This window comes from Chenopodium album, chromosome 21 (assembly GCF_948465745.1).
Source record: "Chenopodium album chromosome 21, dcCheAlbu1.1, whole genome shotgun sequence".
NCBI classification, from domain to species: domain Eukaryota; kingdom Viridiplantae; phylum Streptophyta; class Magnoliopsida; order Caryophyllales; family Amaranthaceae; genus Chenopodium; species Chenopodium album.
Genome location: NC_137854.1, coordinates 6,693,142 through 6,713,527, shown reverse-complemented (window position 1 = coordinate 6,713,527; position 20,386 = coordinate 6,693,142). Strand labels below are relative to the sequence as shown.

The window sequence follows — 20,386 nt, the reverse complement described above, 5'->3', positions numbered from 1 at the left end:
AATTGAAGGAGAGAGAATATGGAATTAATAAAATATGATAGTTGTTGGGTCCACTAGGTAAGAGAAATGAATTAAATATTGTAAAAACTTTCCAAATAAGGAAATGGAGCAAGTATTTAAAAACGGCGCGAAAAAGGAAAGTGAAGCAAGTATTTAAAAACGGAGGGAGTATTAGGCTAGAGTAGTTGACTAGTTCTCCACTTCTCCGACTTTCAGACATGAGGTCAGGGTCAAATCTCACCAAGCGTATTCTAAGAAGGAATTTCCTTTCATCCTCTTTTAGGATGGGCCTTCAGCTTACTAAGAACAAAAAATACATATCACAATACATACGGTTAAAACTTAAAACTGAGTGGATGAATAATTGAATATTTCCTCTGTATTTTATCAATTGCTCCATTTTTTCATGTACGAAGTTTTAGAAGGAATAGTGAAAAGTAATAACATATGATGGAAATGGGGTTGATTGAATGATAAAAAAAAATCTAAAAAGCAAAAGTGAGCTTAAGTGAGGGGGGGGGGGGGGGGAGAGAATATGATAAATACTTCCTCTGTTTCTAAATAGTCGAGACGTTTAATTTAGACATACACATATAAGGAGAGGAGAGAGAGCGAGAAAGAATAATAAAGCAAGTAGGGTAGTTATTAAATACATAAAGTATAAAACTTACTTAAAAAAAACGTATCAACTAAAAAAAACTTTCTAAAAAGCAATACGTGTCAACCATTACAAAATGGAGGTAAGTATTAAAATATGATATGAGGGGATCACTAATAGGGAGGAAAATAGTAAATATTGTTTAAAGTTTTCAAAATAATAAAGGAAAAATACACTTTAATAATCCCAACTATTGACGATTTACCTAGAATAATCCCAACTAAGGATTATTTTCTAACGGTACCAACTTTGCCTCTTATTTTCTTCCAGCGGTCCCAATGACCGGTAACCTGTTGAAAAGGTAATTTTTTAATTTTTTTTAATAAATGACACGTGTCAACAAGTGATTAGTTTAGAATTTAAAATCTGAAAATAAATAAAATCATAAATTAAAAAAAAACAGAAAATTAAAAAAATAAAAAATAATAAAAAAAAATCAAAAATTTAAAAAAAAAATCAAAAAATGAAAAAAAATTAGAAAATTAGGAAAAAAAATAAAAAACAAAAAAAAAAAAATCAGAAAATAAAAATACAATTAGAAAATTCATTAAAAAAAATCAGAAAAGGATAATAAAAAAAACAAAAAGTTAAAAAAAAAAAAATCAAAAAATTAAAAAAAAATCAGAAAATAAAAATACAATTAGAAAATTCATTAAAAAAATCAGAAAAGGATAATAAAAAAACAAAAAGTTAAAAAAAATCAAAAAAATAAAAAAAAATTCTTTATAATTTCTGATTTTTTTTAATTTTTTAATTTTTTTATTAATTTTTTGAAATTTTTCTAAGTGCCTGATTTTTTTTGTTATTTTCTGGGTTTTTTTTAGTATTTTTTGATTTTCTTTAATTTCAAATTTTTTTAAAATTTTCTGTTTTTTTATTTTCTAATTTTTTATAATTGTTTTATGTTTTTTTTTAAATTTCTAATTATTTTTTGTTTTTTTATTTTGGACCAATCGTGTGTTGACACGTGGCATATGACTTGTTACAACAGGTTATTGACCCGTAGTTGACCGGTTGGGTCTACTAGAAGAAAATAAGAGGCATAGTTGGTACCGTTAGAAAATAATCCTTAGTTGGGATTTTTCTAGGTAAATCGCCAATAGTTAGGATTATTAAAGTGTATTTTTCCAATAATAAATGTAACAAGTAATAAAATACAACCGTAAAAGGAAAGAAAAGCAAGTAATAAAATACGGATGGAATATTGTGATGTGCAAGTACTTCGTATGTACCTGTACAATATTTGTGAAACGGAAAAAGTATATACGTAGCGCGTGGCATTCAGTAAATAACTGATTGTGAGTAGTTGTGATTTGTGAGAAATGACAGTTAAGGTTTTCTGTAAGTTTACTGCGATCAGTCATCGGCGTATCCTGTATGTTTTTTTGCGATAATCAACGTAAACTACACGGTGTAAAGTGGTAAAGCTTATGTAGTTGATTCAGTCCAAGATTCTTCCTTAACTTTTGTGTCTATTACTTACGGATTGAAATTGTTCAACTAATTAAAATTTATTTTATTTACATTACTCCGTGTTATTTAAGTTAATTCACTCTAGCTAGAAAACATTATAGGAGAATCAGAGACTTGAAGTTAGAAAACGATTGTATAAATAGAACTTAAATAATAATTAGACACTATTAAGATTCGCATGTACTGATCGTTAAACACCAGCTAACAAAACTCAAATACCAAAGTTAAATGATAAACGCCATTGCAATACAATAATCTAAACAATAAAATCTATATTGAATCGTTATTTTTCATTTAGAGTCTGTTCACATTTACTTAATTTCAGTTCAATTCAGTTTAGCTCTAATCAGTTCAGTTCAGTTCAGCTCAACTCAGTTCAGTTCAGTTCCTAATTTCCCTCTTTCATAAAATATTCAATTCAGCTCAGTTCAGTTCAGTTCTAATCTGTTCGGTTCAGTTTAGTTCAACTCTAATCAGTTCAGTTCAACTCAGTTCAGTAAATGTAAACAGACCCTTAATAGTTACCTCTTGTAAGTTCGTATCAATAACTGAAATAATATGTGAGAGAGTATAAGAAAATGGTGTATAACTTAAAAAAAGACAGAAAAGAGAGTGAAGATGTACTAATATATTATAGGAACCGTAAAATAACTTATCAGAAATAGAATAGAGTACTTATAATTATTACTTCCTCCGTTTCTTTTACTTGCAACACAGCCTTATAGTACGTGCTTTGAGGTCGAGTTTATGTAATGTAAACGAATAAATTATTCATTATAATTTTTACAAATGATACTTAACTCTATTCTAATCTTCGTGTAAAAATTATACTAATAAAATCGCTCATTTACCGTCATTAATAATCTCCTAAAACTGCGTGCCTAAAAGGTGTGTTGCAAGTAAAAGAAAATGGAGGAAATATAAGATAGGCCGTTATACGTTTACACAAATAATCATGTTATGTTTGGAGTTCATTAGATCATATCAAGCTCAAGACATGATAACCAATACATTTAGGTGTACAATAGACGGTAAGACGGATCAAAAAGCAATCTATTTCCGTTTTTTCGGGAGGAGTTTCAAGAGGTTTTTGAGAAGTTGACATGTCATGGCTCCACAATTGACAACATAACTACCGTTGCCGCATAGTGTTGCTAAGAATGGTTATCGGTGCTAAAGCTTAGCCATTGTATGCATAAATCTAGGCCTCAATGAATGCCGCCATTTGTGGTCCACTCGTTACTCAAGCATTTAGCTATTTTCGATTATTAAATTTCCAATTTTCATATATTATGTACGTGTACTAGCTACTGTACCACGTACCTTCATTACTTCATTAGGATATGCATGCATGGGACGTAATAATGCAAATATACAACATTGTTTCTCAATTTGTCCATTATAACGGCTCCATTCATTTTAATTAGTGTTTAAAGAAAATATGACTATTTTAAAATGTTGAATGCTACGAGTGATGGTTAAAATGTAAATTCAACATTAAGCATTGAAAATGAGTGATGTGATATAAGTACAAGTCTCTTGGTGTATAAAGACACAAAAATGGGATAGGGGGATTCAATTTGAGATTGGGCTTTGAAGCTAACACCAAATTTAGTACTTTGTTCATATAGCTAACAAGTACACCCTCTGTTCTTAAATAATTGGCACATATGCGCGTACACTAGCAGTAGTTTGATTTTAGGTATATAAATGATTATGTGTTAAAAAAAATTCAAAATAAAGTTATTTATTTATTAATTAGTAAAATATTAAAAAAGTCTATATTACAAAATATTATATTAATAAATATTTCATGATAATTTTTTTATACGTTAGTAAAAACAATGGTCAAAGTTAGTGAATGAATAGTGAAAAAAGTCAAAACATGCCAATTATTTAGGAATGGAGGGAGTACCAGAATGGTACTACCTAATATTTATGCCAACCAATTCATATTACTCCATATTATCGAACCTGATCAGAACATTTCCAACTGTACTAAGGGCCTGTTATCATTTACTTAATTTCAGTTCAGTTTAGCTCCAATCAGTTTAAGTCAGTTCAGTTCAGCTTCAATTAGTTCAGTTCAGTTCAATTCAGCTCCTAATTTCCCTCTCTCATAAAATATTCATTTTAGCTCAGCTCAGTTCATTTCAGCTCCAATCAGTTCAGTTCAGTTCAGCTCCAATCAGTTCAGTTCAGCTCAGCTCAGTTTAGTAAATGTGAACATACCCTAACTAGAATAAATCTTTCTCGTATTATTTGCATATTGTCAATCGTCTGGAATTTAATTTGAATATATTTTTTTTTTTTTGAAAAATAGATTTATGATTATACAAGATAAACAAAATAAATAAGACTTCAACTGAAAATATTTATTTTTGATATATTAGTGTACAAATATGGTCAAACTTCAATTAACACACTTTAGTTAGGATTGGACAAAAGTTAGTTTTCGAGTAGGGTTTGATGACTATCGAGTTTTCAACTAGGGTATTGAGTCGCGAGTAGGAATGATAAGTGAAATTCGGGTTCAATAACAAGTTATATGGTCCAAGGAGTCGAAATTAGGTCATTGTTGTCCGGTCATCTCAGGTTAGGATCGGATAGCACAAAAGCAAGCATAATAAAAATGAGAAGGATAAGGTGATTGAATAACAAAGTAAAGAGGGGCCATTGCATGTGGACTGTGAAGTAGTAGTGGGAATGTGAGATGTGGGAATGAAGTGGCTGGGTTGGCGCAGTACATAGGGCAGGACATACATGAATTGAAGATTAGGAGATTTTTTATTGCATGTTTTGTTTTCTAAGATTTGACTCTGTCTTGTCTGGCCCCATTTCTCATCTCTTTCCCACTCTTGATTTTTCTTTTTCTTGTTCCCTTTTTTTATGTTTTGTTAATTGTGTATAATGTGTTTGTAATTGGATTGTGTAATCAACTTGGTTAGTTGGTGATTAGAGAGGTTATTGAGGCGGCGTATATGTTAGTTCATCCTTAACCTAATTGATTACTCTACGTCTTTACTAGATTGAGGTTATGTACGGCGTGATTCATTTGAGGATGTTATAGCTTCGGAGTAGTGTCTTGCTTTTAAGACGTAAAGCCAGGTTGATTGTGAAGGGCGAATATATATATGTTATATTTAAAAATTGCATCCACCTGAAGCTATGTAAAATGGTTTGTAAATTGTGATTGATAGGGATGTGAGTGACTCGAGTACGAAACGTTAACGTTTAAACTCATCTAACTAATAGTCAAATTTAACCTATCACTCAAGCTTAAAATTATGTTTGGGGTTGGTATTATTAAGAACACGGTTCTAATTTTGAGTTTGATTTGTTTGCTAATCAAATCAATTTATAAGCTAGTTTCAAACACATTTCTAGTTTATTTATAGTAAGCTTTTTAGTTATAAGCATAAATAATAACCATTTGTCCAACAAAACTTTTTTTTTTTTAAATTACATGATTTATTCAAAAACTTATAATATGCACGATTTGTTTATGTTCGAGCTCAATTAAAAAATGAGCATTCAACTCTGTTCATTCACTCCAATAATAAAAACAGAATTTTGGCCAAACTCATGTTGTCTACCAAAATTCTCCATTATTTTCAAGAAGGTTGGAAGTAGGGGTGCTAATTGAGCGAGTTGATTGCTAGCTGTGTTTATGTTTCTCAAGAGCATTGATACCTTGTTTTCTATTGATTACGAAAGTCAATTTCAAAGCTTGTAAATTCTTCCAAAACTACGATTTCATAAAGAAAATCTCTCAAGTTTCCTAGCCGCAGCTACATATTACGTCATACATACAAAGTAGCAACTACGAGTGTCAAGTATTACACATATATATGTGCCGAATTCATCATAGACGTTACGTACTTATATAACACAAATTCCCTATCTTTCTGTTTTGTTTTGTATGAATTATGAAATGTTAAAGCCTATAACTTATCCCCGTGACATCTTTGGCACTACTGTATCTATCAACGGGACCAAGAAGGATTTTTTTTTTTTTTTTTTTTTTTTTGGGTTGTCAATTGCCCACTGGACATTGAAATAATTGATAGCAACAAATTTAATTTTGATCAATTGGGTTAATAATATGCGCAAGACATTCATGTACGGTTAATTTAACATCAACCCTTTCACGAATTGTCATCTTGTTACACATGAAGGCGATATGTAGGTAGTAGTTGCACCTGAGTGTACTTAGAAGAGTTAAAACCGCTGTACAACTTGTACTGTATGACCATCCATTTGAATTAAAGTCATGTCGATTGTGTAATTTTAGCAAGTAGTAAACCTTAAACAAATATCACAATAAAAATATTTTTCATTATTCATTAACAAGCAGAAGGTACTCTTAACTACTATACAGAGTGACCCGAGTGTACATCTTTAACCCGAAACTTGTAGGATATACGTTTATTCATTATATGTGACGTATCATTCTATGTTATGTCATGGTACTATTGTACTAATAACATAAATACTTGACATGCATGCATTAAAGCATTATACTCCAACATGGTACAAAGTGGAGTAGGTTACTGGTAATTGGATTGCTGTATTTTCTCCTTAGGGATAGTGATTGTGAGCACCCCATTGTTATCCACAGAGCTCCTCATATGCTCGGGTTTGGCATTAGGAGGTAACGTGAACTTACTCATAAACTCACCATAACCGCGCTCTACATGATGATAATTGTCTTTCTTTTCCTCATTCTCACGTTTCGATTTGGCACTTACATGGATCATCCTCCCGCCCTCCTCTAGTTTCACCTTCACATCCTCTTTTCTCACCCCTGGAAGCTCAGCCTTGAAGTGATGAGCTTCGGGGGTTTCCTTGTACTCAATCTTAGTCCTAGGCACCATTCCCCTCATTTCCGGCAGTAGTGGCCGTGGAGGGGGCATGAGTGGTGGTGCTCGGAAAGCTGGGAAGTCGAAGGGAAAGTCATCCCAAAAGTAAAGGGAGAATGGATCAAACACTTCTAGAGGCCGGCCAAAGAAGCCGCGTTGATAAATGGATTGCATTTTTACGGGGTAGGGTTGTAAAGCATAAAAGTTTGAGATCAAAATTTTGATATCGAGTTGAATTTTGCACACAAGTTGGATTGTTTGTGCACACAAATAGGGTAATATATAGGCAAAAATAATGAGAAAAGGGGTTAGTAAGCATTTAAGATCATGTTTTGTATGCGTTATTTGCAAGTTGTGATGGATAGCTAAGGATCTTGTCCTTGCCGTGGAACCTACCAGCACCTTCTAAGGATCGAATTTACTTTTTAGGTGTATGCTAAATGTACCATGAATTGTGGGTAATAAGATAAAGGAATAAAGGTAGAGCACCGCACTACTCGAAAAATTTAAATCCAAGAAGAAAAAAAAACTCAAAAGAAGTTCGATTCCCACCTTCGTTTTCTAAAGTTATGTTTGAGTATTGGTAGGTCGGTTGTAAGACTTGTACTCTTTACCTTGTGACATAGTATACATAAAATTAGTGATCTTTAATTTGGCAAAGGTGATTTACTTTTGAGCAACATTTTCATCGACTAGCCTTTGTCCGGAGTTTCCTTATGGTTCAAAACTGTTAGAGATCTGAGATCAAATCATATCGGAAAATATATGTGATTTGATCTCATATCTCTAACAAGAACATATAACCACTCAACAGTCAACACGAGCAACATTTCAACGGTTGTGACCTCTAATTCGGGTAAATTATAACACAAGTATATAATGAAACCAAAACCCGGTGTGTATGTGTTTATGTTTTTTTTTTTTTTTTTTCACCCTAATCCATCATCCAAACAGAAGGATATAGAAGGAACAGAACAGAGAATCACATCTGATATCACTTTGTGTTAGAAGGTGGTATGTTGTATGCATTTAAAAATCTATTGTCAAGCAGTATCAGATTCTCTCTTCATTTTTTTTTAAAAAAATCAATTTAAATTTATATTAGTTTTTTCTTTTTGTTTTTTTTGGGGAAGGTTGAAGGGGAGTTGTCTATAATTGGTTACATCTAATCTAGAAGTAACGGCCAATATAAATTCAGTGAATGGGGTGAGTTGTTTATCTAACTTATATTCCAAATCAAATGTCACAGACGTGATTGCATGATGCAGGCATTAGAAAATACTAACAGATACTCCAGTTTTGCCATTATATGTTGTTAATTATAGTATTAATTATGATTTGCTAAATATTATAAATCTATATCTTACTCTCATTTGCCGAGCTATCTTGCCAATGTACAAATTACACATTCAGATATTCTAGCATGATTAGTGTAATGTTATGTCATATGATGGGATGCATTTCAATAATTAGAGAAATTAGATAACATAATCAGGGCTGAAGGTAAACCTGTTCTAGTGATTTTGATTACTTGACACTGCGGCGTTCATCAGCGTGAGTTTGTTCATTATTCATTAGGAGTTACATTGCAATTTAGACTTCCCAAGTAATTATAATTATTCACAAATTTGTTTTTTATGATCACTAATTCACCCAAAGGAAGAAAAAAAAAAAAAATCTGCTGACATATACAGCGTAAAGCTTCAAACTTAAAATCAACAGTTCCAAGTGTTCAACACAAACACAAGAGCAAAAGAATGCATCATATTTTGGAATGCCCAATTCCAAAATTCGATAAAGGACGCCCATCAGAATTTAAATAAAGCCCACTTCCAAAAATCACATACCCTATAGTATGTCCAACAACAGCTGCTATGAAAATACCGCCATTGTAAGACATAACAGCCAATATGACCATGTAAGCCATCCCAGCTCGGACAGCTCGCATCCCGGTTCTAAAAAAGCAGGCTGCAACTTGGTTTGGGCCGGGTTTAATGATATGGCAATAGGCGAGACATTCTACCAAAATGGCTAGGGAGGAGACAAACAACAGAGCCACAACATACATACCAGTACTTGTACCAGGCCAGCCAGGGAACAAAATCTGATGTGCTTTGCCCCAGTAAAATGCCGTGTGGAACGCCATTTTGTGGGTCCCAGTAGGAATTGAAGATGATGGAAATGGGGATAGCGATGGGGATGAAATTGGGGATGGAAATGGGGACAGGGATAGTGGAGGTAGTGCAGTGAGATTGTGATGGTGAATCTGGTGATGAATGGTTTTGAAGATATACTGCATTATAGTTTAGCACTAGCAGTATTACCTATGATGACTAGGGTTAGGGGTTTTATATGATCGTAGGCGGGTGATACTTACATGACACCAGAGGGTTTCTACATAGAATTTTAATTTCTGTTTATAGGAATATAGTTTTAATCTAATAAACTGTTGCTATGTACACTTTATTTTAAAGTAAAGGATTGCTCCTTCTAAAAGAAAAGGGTTATATAAATAACAGATTCTTATTTGCTAATTCAGCAATATATCATTTTGTATTATAAACTACAGTACTTGACCTAACTAATTAGTGACACCAAACAAAATCTTAATGCAATAAGCCTAAAAAACTATCACAATTACAATAATACAATTTTTTCTCTTTATGTATGTTTTGTTCTTTTTTTTCCATTAAATTATAAAGATGCAAAGGGAGAAAGCTTAAAATGAAAGACAGAATCTAAAATGTACCAGACACCGAGTAGCTTTTTCAGCAGGAAGAATTCTATCTTATGCTTGCACCGAGAGTGTGAATGTGCTTTTTCAGAAGGAAATGAGCTGCCATAAAATGTGGTATTAGAATAATAAAGTAGGGATATAATGTCAGGAAAAGATTTGTGCTATCTCTAGACTGCAAGCAATGTACAAGTATTTTTATTATTATTATTATTATTATTATTATTATTATTATTATTAATTAATTAATTAAAAATTTAGATAAGAAATGCTACTGTTGTAACAGACTAACAGTTACTCGTAGTACGTACTTCGCATAATATTTGGCTCACAGCATGCTTACAATTTAGTACTTTACCAACCAGGACTTAACAGATACATAAATGAAATTGGAGGAGCCAACAATAACTAAAAAGGCCTTCCAGCTTCTTCCATCAGCTTCTTTACTCTTGTAAGCTTCTCTATCTGTGACAGAACCTGTAATATATCACATCTAAAGGAGGTTAACACGTACTCATGGTCTACAAACTAGGGGGTGGTCAAACTTAATATGTGCATTTTAGTTTACTCGAGTCTTTAATCTACCCTGCCCTTTTTACAGGTTTGAAAGTAAATTAAACCCAAAAGAAAGTTTACGTGGGGGGTAGCTATAGGCTTCTATCATAGTAACAAATAATAAATCTTGGAGAATCCAGCAAGTGAAACTATTCACAAAAAGGAGAATAGAGTTGCTGAATAAAATAGCGCATGAGAGGAGGAGAGGGTACCTCCAGTGCCATGTCTTCAGCAGTAACTTGTTCATATTCATCATAAGCAAGTTTGGTAGCCACCACTGTCAAAAACAAAAATCGTAGGAAAGAAATGAGAAAATAAGTAAAGAGTGCTATAATATCTTACAGCATAAGAACAAAGTGTAGTAAGTTTACTTTGCAGTGAGATAGTTGCATCCGCCGTAGCATATCCACCTCTGTTCTCTTCATAAAGCAGAGTTAACTGATCTAAAGCCTGACATAAATTTTCAGCATTAATGTTAATACAGTGGGAAATAAGTTTGCTTAGAAACCTGACATATGCCTAAAAGCAAGAGGTGCTTCTAAGAATCAAGTGATGGAAGACTTGGACCTCAGAGAAGGTATCTGGAGAAGACGTAGTTGATTGTTCATCATCTCTAACGGACTCTTTTGCAATAATGTCTAAAGGAACATCTATCCATATAGTAATTCCATGTCGTAGTAGAGCCCTTCACCAATACAAAACCAAATATGTATTAATGAGAAGTGAAATAATAAAGAGTGCACAAGAGCATTACAAAGACAACTGCAAATATATCCTTACAAATTAGTCATACTCTGAACTGCACCATTTCCAGCATTGACTATCAGGCGGCCCAATGATGATAATTGCTTCAACACTTCAGTCTGAGAAAAAAATTAATATCATAGCAACTTCTAGGTCTTACTGCATAACTTGAGAAGCATTATTTATATTGAAACAAAATCCCATAGAATAGGTAGAAAATGCGGCAACATAGCCACTGCTCGATGGAACAGATGGATTGTGCATTTGGTGTTTCAACTTGACATATATGCTTACACAATGAGAAAGACCAGATTAATAGCAACAACGCAATAGCTCATTTTGTATCCTTAGGTCATGGCTAATTTCTTAGCTAATCTCTGTAGATGTTCACAGACACAGAGGGATGTTACCAGAACACTATTCAAAGTTAAAAAACTTCAACTGAACAATAAACAAGAAAAGGGCCTTTAGAGATGCTCTTCACCTTCTTTAAAATTTTCTTATGTATTGTACAATTTCCCAGAGACAAAAACAACAAATGTTAATAATGTCAACGTACTTCTCCACAACATTTTCTTCCTTCTAATTAACACTGTCCGAAAATGGTTGTCCATATCCCCAGTTCACAAGTACCAAATAATAGATTATTTTGAATAAATTATTGAGTGAAATTTTACTAATATTGTATTAGTAAAGTGGAAAAGGGACAGATGATTGAGTGAAATCATATAAGGATAGACAAACACTTAGGGGTGGAGGAAGCAAAGGCTCTTGCTATCATTAACAAAGGTCCGTTAGGTTTAGATTGAAGGGCTTGCTTTGGTTCTTCCGTCCTACAGTGAATTGTGCTTCGAATAAGGTACGATTAGTGATTAGATGATCTGCTTCTACATGATTCAAAATGATAGTATCATCCCTCTCCTTTTCCTTTCCTTTACTTTTTTTTTTTTTTTTCTTTTCAATTGAGGGATCCAGTTGGGCTCTACTGACCAAAGTAGAGTCTCCTTCATGCTTTGCACTTGATGTATTTAGATACCAAGTATCTTATGTGAAAATATGGACAGTTCTTATTGAGCTCACGTAAGATATTTTCCTATGTTTTCTAGAGGTCAATCACATTTCTTAGGGATTGGTATATTAGGCAAGGGGTTTTTAATGTTCTACAAACTCAAAGCTGATAATCCATATTTTAAGAAGGTTTCTTGACATGGGACCATAATTTCACACTTCTACCACTTAAATCAGAAATATCCAAAGATAATAAGCCATGATAGAGCATAGAAAATATATTTTTAAACACCACATAAGTATCCAGTATCCCACAAGCTGCTGATGAAAAACTACCTCCGATTTTTGAAAACCATCTTCATCCCTCTCTTTAAAAGATTTGCCAGAAGAATCCTCACCGGCAGCCTCCTCAACTACATTGTCACTGAAAAACGAAAACCGAATAAGAAACAAGTAAAGTGCATCTGACTTCAATTTGCAAATGGCATATTAGTCAGAGAGGAAAAAGGAAATGACAACCTATCAAAGTAGTAATAGCGCAATTCATCTGCTATGAGTTTGCCCACACTGGTCTTCATTGCACTCTTCATACCTTTGCATAGTAGTATTCATACATAAAGACACAGAGACCAACATATCAGAATCCTGATTGAGTGTACACCATCCAAGGGCATCAATTAAGGTGCAACTGAGGCCTACCCACAAGAAATATTGACGCTCCTTTCAGGTCTCCGCATATATCTGTTGCCTTCTTCTAAATTAAGACTGAAACAGTTAACAATAAGCACTGGAAATCACAAGCTAAATAATATCTTGATCATAGTTAGATTGTGAAATGATTAAGAGCACAAAAAGGAGGAAAACCTTGCACATAACTTATGATCAACTTCCCACCACAAAAGAGAAACTTACATCAATACATGATTTCATGCAAGATGTAAATACATAGATCATCATCATGTAGAAGCTGACAGGACAGTTGCAATGCATTCCCCTCCACCACCCGTGACAATTGTTTACAGCAGGAGACAAAGGCAAGGGCAGCACATTACCACCAACAACAACATGACTTAGCTGAGAAAAAGGAGCACAGAGAACCGTTGCAGCAGCAGGGGACAGGAAGCAGTAATCTTTTGTTTGTAATGCACTAAAGTAGTTAAATGCCAATAGTAGTAAGTTGTAGTAATTAAGGCTTACTTGCCATATTTATGCTTGTAGTAGTAGTATAAGAGAGAGTGGTCTAGTAAGGGGAAAGTATCCAGATATTTGTAAGAAAAACCTTGGAGAGTCATGGCCTAAAGCCATGGAATCGTTTCGCAAGCTTTTGGCTTAATTATCAATCAATCATACAATCATTCGCCCAATTATTATACAATTATTATCTTGTTACTCGCTAGTCCGTTGCAGTTGGTATCAGAGCGGCCATGCCGCCAACTTCGCTAACAGTGACGCCGGAGAGAGTGGCGGCGCTGGAGGAAAAAGTAGAGGAGATGCTCGAGAAGTTAGGAGAAGGAGAGAACTCCCTGACGCGAGCCTTGCTGAAGCAACAGGGAGAAGCCATCGATAAGTTAAGACAAACAGAGGATGGGAAGATAGATAGGTTCCGGCAAGATTTAACCCAGCAGCTCCATATGACGACGAGCCGGCAAGATAAGGTGATGGACGAAATACGCGACGCTCTCAAGGCTTTGGGATCGACACCCGTTCAACCTCTGGTGGGAAACGAAGAGGTGGAGCAGCCCTTGAATGTGAGTGCGTTTCGTGACTCGCCGCCGCCGCCACTTGGTGGTTTCGGAGCGCAACCACGGGATAATGAGCGATTCAACGGAATCCGTATCGGAAATTGGGACCAAGGCGCCGGAGGGAACTATAACCCCCCTCCCCACCGCCAAGAAACACGAGAAAACTGGAAATTTAGGAAGCTTGATATGCCGTTGTTCGACGGAAGTGATCCGGACGGGTGGATTTTTTGTGTGGAGCAGTATTTCCAATTTTATAAGTTGTTGGAGGCCGAGAAAATTCAGGCAGCCGTGGTTGCCATGGAGGGTGATGCTCTCCGGTGGTATCAATGGGAGAATCGCCGCCGCCCCGTCGTTAGCTGGGAGGACGTGAAGCAGAGGGTCCTCACCCAATTTTGACCGGTCAACGCCGGAACACTACACGAGCAGTGGCTTGCCGTTGAGCAAACCACGACGGTGGTCGAATACCGCCGTGTTTTCATCGAGAAGGCATCGCCGTTGCCAGACATACCTGAAAGCCTTCTCAAGGGGCAGTTCATCAACGGACTCAAGGAGGATATAAAAGTGGAGGTCCGAATGCTCAATCCGCATACCCTAGAAGATGCAATGGATCTCGCGATCCGGGTTGAAGAGAGGAACCGGGTTAACGGGTCAAAAAGATCGGGTGGAGCCTTTGTCAAACCAGGGCCTTACTCATACTTCAACAAAAGTCCAGCTAACACAATACTGGGTGGGCCGGCCCAAACTTCCCACACCAACAGCCCTTCATACACATCAGCCAAACCCAACCCATCCTTTATCCCAGCCAAAACACAAACCCAACCCAGTCATTCTAGCCAAGGATCAGCAGCTTCGGTCACCCAACCCATCAACAATTATCAGAATAGAGCCCCTTCAAACACGACGCGTTTCAACGGGGAGGTCCGGCGACTTACTGATCGGGAAATACAGGAAAAAAGGGCGCGTGGCCTCTGTTTCCGGTGTGATGGTAGGTGGACGGGGCCTACGCATATCTGTCCTGCAAAAGGATTGAGTGTATTGATGGTGGAGGAAGAATTGGAAGAGGAGCAAGGTGAATTCGCCGCCATTGAGGAACCCGAGGAAGGTGAGGCGGAGATTCCAGCCTCGGTGTCTATGAACTCCATTGTAGGTCTCTCGAATCCCTAGACCATGAAATTGAGGGGAGCTATTCAAGGCCAATCTGTAGTGATTATGATCGATCCGGGGGCGACACACAATTTCATTTCATTGCAAGTCATTGAGAAATTGGGGTTGAAGGTCGTCGGCAACAGCACTTTCGGAGTTTCCCTCGGTAATGGTGAAACCATCAGAGGACAGGGGCAGTGTAAGGGTGTGCGTTTGAAGCTTGGGGAGGCAATTGAAATCGAAGAGGATTTTTTACCTCTACAACTAGGAAATTCGGATGTAATTTTAGGAGTGCAGTGGCTCGAAAAATTGGGAATGGTGATGACTAATTGGAAGCTTCAAGAGATGTCATTTACATGGGAAGGGGAGTCGGTGACGATCAAGGGAGAGCCGAGTCTTTCGAAGTCCGGAATCACCCTCAAAGCCATGATACGAACCTTGAGGAAGGAGAATGGAGGCATGCTCATTGAATTGAACAAAATGGAAGAAGAAAAAAATGAGCAGGAAAGCAGTGGGATACCCGCCTTTTTAGAGGGGGTGTTAACCGAATTTGAAGAAGTGTTTGAAGAGCCCAATGGGCTTCCTCCTACTAGGGGACATGAACATGCTATAGTTCTTAAGGGTGGGAGCAATCCGGTGAGCGTGAGACCCTACCGGTACCCTCAATTTCAAAAGGATGAGATTGAAAGACTCATCCGGGAAATGTTGCAAGCCGGAATCATTCGTCCTTCTACGAGCCCTTTTTCTAGTCCGGTACTATTAGTGAAGAAGGACGGGTCGTGGCGTTTTTGTGTTGATTATAGGGCCCTCAACAAAGAAACGGTGCCCGATAAATACCCCATTCCGGTGATCGATGAGTTACTAGATGAGCTCCATGGTGCTCGTGTTTTCTCCAAGCTTGATCTAAGGGTTGGGTATCATCAAATACTCGTAAGGCCGGAAGACACTCACAAGACGGCTTTCCGGACCCATGAGGGACACTACGAATTTCTTGTGATGCCGTTCGGATTGACTAATGCTCCGGCCACCTTCCAATCGCTTATGAATGAGGTATTCCGACCTTATTTACACAAGTTTGTTCTTGTTTTTTTTGATGATATACTCATTTATAGTGTAAACCGTGAAGAGCACATTAAGCACTTAACTGTTGTATTAGCTACTTTGAAGGAACATACTTTATTTGCCAACAAAAAGAAGTGTGAGTTTGGCAAAGATGTTGTGGCTTATTTGGGCCATATCATCTCAAGTGATGGTGTTTCGGTGGATCAAGAGAAGGTCAAAGCCATGTTGACTTGGCCCACCCCAAAAACCTTAAAAGAATTAAGAGGATTTTTAGGTTTGACGGGGTATTATCGAAAGTTTATAAGGCATTACGCTCAAATTGCCCACCCGCTTACTGACCAACTGAAGAAGGACAACTTCGGGTGGTCGGAAGCGGCAGAGGTGGCGTTCCGGCGGTTGAAGGAGGCCATGTGCACGGCTCCGGTGTTAATTATGCCTGATTTTTCGAAGGTTTTCATTGTGGAATCGGATGCTTCCGGTTTCGGTCTAGGGGCCGTATTAATGCAAGAGGGAAGACCAATAGCGTTCTACAGTAAAATCCTAGGTCCGGGAAGTCGTGGTAAATCCGTCTACGAGAAGGAGCTCATGGCGGTTTGCTTATCGGTCCAAAAGTGGAAACATTACTTGTTGGGTCGGCGATTCGTCGTGAGAAGCAATCAACAAAGTCTCAAGTACATTGCACAGCCGAGGGAAATCGGGGCTGAGTATCAGAAATGGGTGAGAAAGCTTATTGGTTTTGATTTTGAATTACAGTATAAGCCGGGAATTTCGAACAGGGTTGCTGATGCCCTGTCGCGGCGGGGGGAAAGTGAAGTTTCGGCCAATTTTGGGGCTTTGTATGTCGATCATGGCGTTGATTGGGGAGATATCAACCGTGAGGTGGCGGAGGACGCAGAGATTCAGAAAATTCGAGAGGAAGTGAGCAGGGGAGAAGGACCTCAAGGATATTCAATTGATAACTCGCGCCTAGTGTCCAAGGGAAGATTGGTGATTCCAAGGAAGTCCAAGTTTAAATTGGCGCTGCTGAGATTGTACCACGATACTCCGGAAGGTGGTCATACGGGGGACACTAAGACGTACTTGCGGTTGGGTAGTGAGTGGTTTTGGAGTGGGATGCGCAAGGATGTGGCCGAATTTGTTCGCAATTGCTCGATTTGCCAGAGAAATAAACACTCGCAGCAATCACCGGCGGGATTGCTGCAGCCTTTGCCGGTGCCGGAGCAAGTGTGGGAGGATATAAGCATGGACTTCATCGAGGCCTGCCTCGGTCAAAGGGGGTTGATACTATTTTGGTGGTGGTTGATCGGTTAACCAAATACGCGCATTTCCTTGGTCTTAAACACCCGTTCACCGCTCTCACCGTGGCGGAGATTTTCATCAAGGAGATTGTGAGATTACACGGTATGCCAAGGAGTATAGTGTCGGATCGGGATCGAGTCTTTGTTAGCACTTTTTGGAAGGAGCTTTTTCGAATGCAAGGGATCGAATTGAAGAAGAGCACATCGTATCATCCCCAAACCGATGGTCAATCGGAGGTGGTGAATAAGAGGTTAGAGACTTATTTAAGGTGTTTTGCAGGGGAGCAACCCAAAGCTTGGGCAAAGTGGCTACCATGGGCCGAGTTTTCGTATAATACTACTTCCCACTCTTCGACCTTGATGACTCCCTTCAAGGCTCTTTACGGCGGGGATCCTCCTAAGTTGGTGAGGATCGGAGGGGGCCACACGACGGTTGATACCGTGGAAGATATGCTGAAGGCTCGGGATTTGATACTTGATGAATTGAAGTTTAATTTGGCTCGGGCTCAACAACTCATGAAGCAATACGCTGATGGAAAGCGCAGGGAGGTGTAATTTCAAGTTGGGGATTTTGTTTTTCTCAAACTACAGCCGTATAGGCAGAAATCGCTCGCCAAGAGGCCTTTCGAGAAGTTGGCAGCAAGATTTTATGGGCCCTTTGAGGTGTTACAACGAATTGGCAAGGTGGCGTATAAGTTAGCCCTCCCCGAGGATTGTCGAATTCACCCTGTTTTTCACGTGTCACAGCTCAAGCATGCTCTAGGAGAGTTGTCAAGTTCACCAACCATTCCGGCTCAGCTCACCCCGGAATTAGAACTCGTGGTAGAGCCAGAGAGTGTCCTTGAGATACGAACAAAGGCTGGTCAGGGAGGAGGGACTGAGGTTTTAATCAAATGGCACGGGCTACCGGAGTTTGAAGCTACATGGGAGGATACAGCCGCGCTTAAGGAAAGGTTTCCGGAGTTCCACCTTGAGGACAAGGTGGCTCTTTTGGGGGGGAGTATTGCAATGCATTCCCCTCCACCACCCGTGACAATTGTTTACAGCAGGAGACAAAGGCAAGGGCAGCACATTACCACCAACAACAACATGACTTAGCTGAGAAAAAGGAGCACAGAGAACCGTTGCAGCAGCAGGGGACAGGAAGCAGTAATCTTTTGTTTGTAATGCACTAAAGTAGTTAAATGCCAATAGTAGTAAGTTGTAGTAATTAAGGCTTACTTGCCATATTTATGCTTGTAGTAGTAGTATAAGAGAGAGTGGTCTAGTAAGGGGAAAGTATCCAGAAATTTGTAAGAAAAACCTTGGAGAGTCATGGCCTAAAGCCATGGAATCGTTTCGCAAGCTTTTGGCTTAATTATCAATCAATCATACAATCATTCGCCCAATTATTATACAATTATTATCTTGTTACTCGCAAGTCCGTTGCAACAGTTTGCAAAACATCTAATCCTGCAACACTATCATTCAAAATCTAATATATTTTCATAATCATTTCCAAAGAAGGTACCAGTCATAAAGTAGGCTAGTTAAATACAAGGGTTTGACAGTCCAATATATTTCATATTGTATAGGAGATCATATTAAAAGTTATATTGAAGAATTGCTCTTTGTATACGATGCAAGGATTTAATCAGTTAATTTTCATAAAAAAATGAGTTGTTTTATGTGATTTGTATGTATTATACATTCATAAGACGGTATTGGTGGCTATTAGCTAGTCGCGAAAACAGTTTGTTATACATGGGAGCACGGTGAGGTATAGGACGGAAATTTTGCAAGGGGTAATGTTGAAAATTAGCCACCAGATGTGTATGAGTCTTAACCCAAATGGTAACAAACACGACTTCCTTAAAGAGTGCCTATATCTGCACACCTAGGTGTCCAAGCCGGGATCGAGCACCCCGAGTCAAAGACATCACTCGTATGATACAACAAAGGCAGCCACCACAACCGCCGTGGCCAACGCTGGAAATTCCTCAGTGTTACATCCACCAACAACTTCCAAATTTGCAAATCAAGTTTTCCAAATTCATTGTCACATCCTAACAATGATGACTACTTACAAGTCCCAATTCACAACACTTAATAATTTGGAAATTTGACCCACAAAAAAGTGGGTAATTAAGAGCAAATAGAGCATAATATAAGGAATTAAGGTTATAAAAGCACCTTTAATGCAAGGGATCCATGAGAATTAGCAGGTTCGGTTGCCAAATTTCCTGAAAAGAAAATTCAAAAGCATAAATACTCAAAAATGTCCAAGAAAAGCAAAATTCAGTCTTTCAACAAATTAAAAACACAGCAGAGCACCATAAATTTTCCCAGGAAAAACAATCATCAAAATCTACTTGAAAAAAAGGGATAAACAACAATTTAACAAACAATCATCATGCAATTAAAGGAAATTCTTCGAAATTGAAAAGAAAAACAAAAGTAAGGAGAAAATGAAGAGTAGTAAGTAACCGTCGGCGAGTGAGCGAGTAGTGGTGAGTTGGTTCCGCCATTGATGGAAGTAAGTCGGAGGTCTGAAATGAGAAGAAGAAGAAGAAAGAGGAAATTGAAGGGAAGAAGAAGTTGGTTTACTAGGAACTGAGCTGCCCCTGCATATACACTGGAACGCTGGCCGTATCCTTATCTCCATTTTTCACAAATTTTGCTCAAACGATTTCTTTTACTTTTAATTCCTTTTGGATATATGGATATATATATTTATAATTTTGTGAGTCCGATAAAATAGTTTAATTTTCTTTTGCAAAAAATAATTTGAAACGGAGGTGGTAATTTTATGGCTCACTTTTCTCCTTGTGACAGTCCATAATAAAGAGTATATCAAAAGGAAGTGTGCACTAAACAAAATAAAGTTTAAACACTTAATCTCTCTAGAATACTAGAGCATCTCTCTCTAGAAACGAACTAGCTTCCTAGTGGAATAATAGAAGTATAATCTTAGGAATTCAGAGTTTCCTTTATTTAATCTTTTATTTATCTCATTTTCTATATGTTGTGCTACTAGAAGAGAGGGTTCTTTCTTGACTTAGTGTTATAGGTAGCAGAAAGTATGAACCTTCAACCATCAGGTTTTGTAAACTCAAGGAAAATGGGAC

General features: G+C 37.3%; 2 protein-coding genes and 1 pseudogene across 5 annotated transcripts; all 3 read right to left on the bottom strand.

Moving 5' to 3' along the window:
- Positions 1-6,681: 6,681 nt before the first annotated feature.
- LOC145600258 (18.1 kDa class I heat shock protein-like) lies at positions 6,682-7,167 on the bottom strand. The gene has a single exon (XM_081656184.1). It carries the CDS (start codon positions 7,165-7,167, stop codon positions 6,682-6,684), a length of 486 nt encoding a protein of 161 aa, XP_081512310.1.
- Positions 7,168-8,755: 1,588 nt separating this feature from the next.
- LOC145600257 (copper transporter 4 pseudogene) lies at positions 8,756-9,292 on the bottom strand (annotated as a pseudogene).
- A 290-nt stretch (positions 9,293-9,582) lies between these two features.
- On the bottom strand, positions 9,583-19,944 carry LOC145601347 (putative inactive shikimate kinase like 1, chloroplastic). Of its 4 annotated transcripts, none has more exons than XR_014104379.1 (11): positions 19,746-19,944; positions 19,452-19,501; positions 12,734-12,788; positions 12,554-12,626; positions 12,371-12,458; positions 11,063-11,145; positions 10,850-10,967; positions 10,654-10,732; positions 10,495-10,559; positions 10,039-10,204; positions 9,583-9,829 (listed from the first exon to the last, which is right to left on the bottom strand). XR_014104379.1 is itself a non-coding variant. In XM_081657348.1 (10 exons), exons 1-10 carry the CDS (start codon positions 19,921-19,923, stop codon positions 10,215-10,217), a joined length of 795 nt encoding a protein of 264 aa, XP_081513474.1. In that variant the 5' UTR covers positions 19,924-19,944; the 3' UTR covers positions 9,870-10,214. The 4 variants fall into 4 exon arrangements, 2 of the variants coding, with proteins under 2 accessions (XP_081513474.1, XP_081513473.1); XR_014104380.1 differs by having other exon boundaries at positions 10,071-10,204; XM_081657348.1 differs by lacking the exon at positions 9,583-9,829 and having other exon boundaries at positions 9,870-10,220.
- Between the last annotated feature and the right edge of the window lie 442 nt (positions 19,945-20,386).

Bases quoted from the DNA above. Each gene is read 5' to 3' on its own strand.
- LOC145600258 (XM_081656184.1), bottom strand. From the start codon at position 7,167: ATGCAATCCATTTATCAACGCGGCTTCTTTGGCCGGCCTCTAGAAGTG.
- LOC145601347 (XM_081657347.1), bottom strand. From the start codon at position 19,923: ATGGAGATAAGGATACGGCCAGCGTTCCAGTGTATATGCAGGGGCAGC. The intron at 11,146-12,370 runs GTAGTTTTTCAT...TTTTTTTCTCAG, and splicing joins ATGGTTTTCAAAAATCGGAG to ACTGAAGTGTTGAAGCAATT. The intron at 10,560-10,653 runs GTAAACTTACTA...TGTTTTTGACAG, and splicing joins TGCAACTATCTCACTGCAAA to TGGTGGCTACCAAACTTGCT.